This window comes from Bubalus kerabau, chromosome 4 (genome assembly GCF_029407905.1).
Source record: "Bubalus kerabau isolate K-KA32 ecotype Philippines breed swamp buffalo chromosome 4, PCC_UOA_SB_1v2, whole genome shotgun sequence".
Taxonomy (NCBI): Eukaryota; Metazoa; Chordata; class Mammalia; order Artiodactyla; family Bovidae; genus Bubalus; species Bubalus kerabau.
This window is the reverse complement of record NC_073627.1, coordinates 146,711,158-146,713,945: the sequence shown is the minus strand read 5'-3', so window position 1 is coordinate 146,713,945 and position 2,788 is coordinate 146,711,158. Positions and strand designations below refer to the sequence as shown.

Here is a 2,788-nt window from a genome sequence, read left to right as displayed (position 1 = left end):
AAAGGCTGGAGGAGAAAGGGATGATAGAGGATGAGATGGTTGGATGGCATCACTGACCCAATGGACACGAGTTTGAGTAAACTCTGGAGTTAGTGATGGACAGGGAAGCCTGGCGTGCTGCAGTCCATGGGGTCGCAGAGTTGGACATGACTGAGCAACTGAACTGACTGACTGACATGCAGGGTCCCTCCTGCAGTCACAGTCAGATGGAAAAGCCAAAGGCTGTGTTAGTCCATTTGCGCCTCTGTAACACAATACCACAGACTGGGCGGCTTACAGACAACAGGAATTTATTTCTCAGGGTGCTGGAGGTCAGAGGATCAGGGGCGTACATGGTTAGGTTCTGGTGAGATCCCGCTTCCTGGCTGCAGACCACTGACCTCTCACCATGTCCTCCAACGGTGGAAGGAGAAGGGAGCTTTCCAGAGTCTCTTTATACATAGGCCATCACTCCTGATGGCCTCATCTCCTTCTAACATCACCTCGGGGGTTAGGTATCTAGTCGGGAGCATGTTCAGATCACAGCAGCGGTTGACTCTGGAGTCGAGGGGGAATCAATTAGAGCTTCCTCCCTCATGTGCATGGCAATTGCTGGGAGCTGTCAGCTGAGACCACAGCTGGGGTTGGCAGCCACACACCCACATGTGGCCTCTCCATGTGGCCTGGGCTACCCCACAGCGTGTGCGGCTGGAGTGTAACAGTGAACATCCTGGAGAGACCCCGAGGCAGCTATGTCACCTTGTATGACCTCATTTGTGCTGTACTCTATTTGCTGGAGCAGTCATAACCCCCACCCAGTTTTAAGGGAAGAAGACACAGCCTACGGTCTCAATGGGAAGAGTATCAAGGAATTTTTTTTTTTTTTTTTTTTAATGAAAATAAGCTTTATTACATCAAGTAATAAATACAAAGACGCAAACAGTTCCATTTTCTTCCAGATGTTTGGGTCAACCCTCAGAAAAGGCAGAACTGAAATCTACATACAGTCTTAGGAAAAATTTCAGGGGTCCTTGTTAGGTTTGGTTTGGGAGGTTGCTCTTTCTTCTGTATTTATAACTTGTGCATTTTAGAATGGACTTCAAAAGCACTAATAATCATGCAAATACGCTTAAGCAAAAAAGAAGTTACATTAAGCAGAATCTATACCGTATGGCAACGAGGGGACTGGCTCCTAGGTTAAGTGTGCTGTCAAGTTCGTACTACTAAAAAACTTGAAGTTGTATCAGCTTGTGAAAAGGAACACAGAACAATCTGGGTTAACATAAATGTATTCAAAAGAAAACCAGACACTGGTATCTTAAGAGTCAAAACTAGTTTGCTGTAAGATAGGTAACTTCTACGTGCATCTTTTGAATCAATGCTTTTTAAAAAAAGAAAACAAAACCACAAACACCTGGGAAGTTCCTAACTATTTCCAATGTAACTCCTAATCAATTTAAAAATCTTTCCTCAATCTTAAAGAGACTGTAGATTCAGAGCCTAAGTGAACCATGGGAGGGGCGGGGGAGGAGAAACTGAACTGGTTAACCATTTTGAAAACAAGAGTTTCATCTGAACAAGGGAGGTGAACCGTAACTTCTCCTCTGGGAAGAAGCTGGAAAACCTTCCAGGCTCACAAGGCAGCTAGGACCTGGCATTCCGCTCCGTTTCAGCCAGGCACTCCCGCACCAATCCTCGGGCATGGATGATGCCTCGTTTTAGTCTCTCCATCGCACTCTTGCTGCCCGCGTAGGTGGGTCTGATCTCCTTCCCCAGCTCTTCGATGATGGCCAGCAGCTCGGCATATTTGCTCTGGGGCACCTGGCTGTTCCCAGTGCCCTGAGTGTAGCCGAGAGATGGAGGCCCGTAGTCACTCAGCAGCTGGCGGTACTGTGAAGACGTTGCCATGCTGGTGGAGGGCGGGTGGACGCTCCCAGCGGCGTTGAGGGAGGCGGCGGGCATGTGCGCGGTCAAGTTCGGTTTGTAAGACATCCCCCCGAGCGGCGGGGCGCGCCGGGGCGCAGCGGGGCCCGGCCCGCGAGGGCGGCGGCGGCGGCGGCGAGACCCGGCGACGGCGAGGCGGTCCCGGCGTCCGTGCGCCCGTCCGTGCGCCCGCCGAGCTCCCGCGCACTTTTTGTTGTTGACGGCTCGGGCCGCACCGGCAAATATGGCCGTCCCTCACCCTGACACCCGCTGCAGTATATCACCCATACATCGGGCGGGCGCGCGGGCGCAGGGGCGGCCGCAAACTTTGAGCGGAGCCAGCGGGGCCAGTATCAAGGAATTTTATGGCCAAAGCAAGTCAATACTTTTTTCTTTCCCTACTTAGTCAAGGCTGGACCACTGAAATCTAGCTTTAATAACATACTAGGGCTTCACTTTATGGATGTAGGTAATCCACCTTAGGAGGAAGGGAAGAATTGCTTGCTATTGCTAAACTCTTCTTCCTTTTCTTTTTTAGGAACAGTACCTACATCTGGGGTCACGGCTAACCAGAATAGAAGCCTCTATTTCCCAGCTACCTTGCTACTAGCAATGGACATGAGACAAAGTTCTGGCCAAGGAGTGTGATCAGAAATGTTATATGCAACTTTTGAGAGGTATCCTCAAAGGAAAAGAACAAGCTTTTCTTTCTCCTTTTCTCCTTCATCTGGATGGAGTGAGGAAGTGACAGCTTAAGCTTAAACAGCTGTCCTGGGATGAAGGCCACACTTAGGAGCAGTGGAGCCCAAGTCCCTTCAGACTCTGCAGGCATGTCAATTCAGCCAAGACCATCTACTTGGAGACTTACCTGTGAGAGAATAAAGCT

General features: G+C 50.0%; 1 protein-coding gene across 1 annotated transcript; it reads right to left on the bottom strand.

Annotated features, from left to right (window-relative positions):
• Window positions 1-877: 877 nt before the first annotated feature.
• On the bottom strand, window positions 878-2,239 carry LOC129650459 (cyclin-dependent kinase 2-associated protein 1). The gene has a single exon (XM_055578969.1). The coding sequence runs from the start codon at window positions 1,969-1,971 to the stop codon at window positions 1,624-1,626; it is 348 nt and encodes a 115-aa protein (XP_055434944.1). The 5' UTR covers window positions 1,972-2,239; the 3' UTR covers window positions 878-1,623.
• Between the last annotated feature and the right edge of the window lie 549 nt (window positions 2,240-2,788).

What these genes read in the sequence shown, in the direction of transcription:
- LOC129650459 (XM_055578969.1), bottom strand. Translation starts at nt 1,971, where the DNA reads ATGTCTTACAAACCGAACTTGACCGCGCACATGCCCGCCGCCTCCCTC.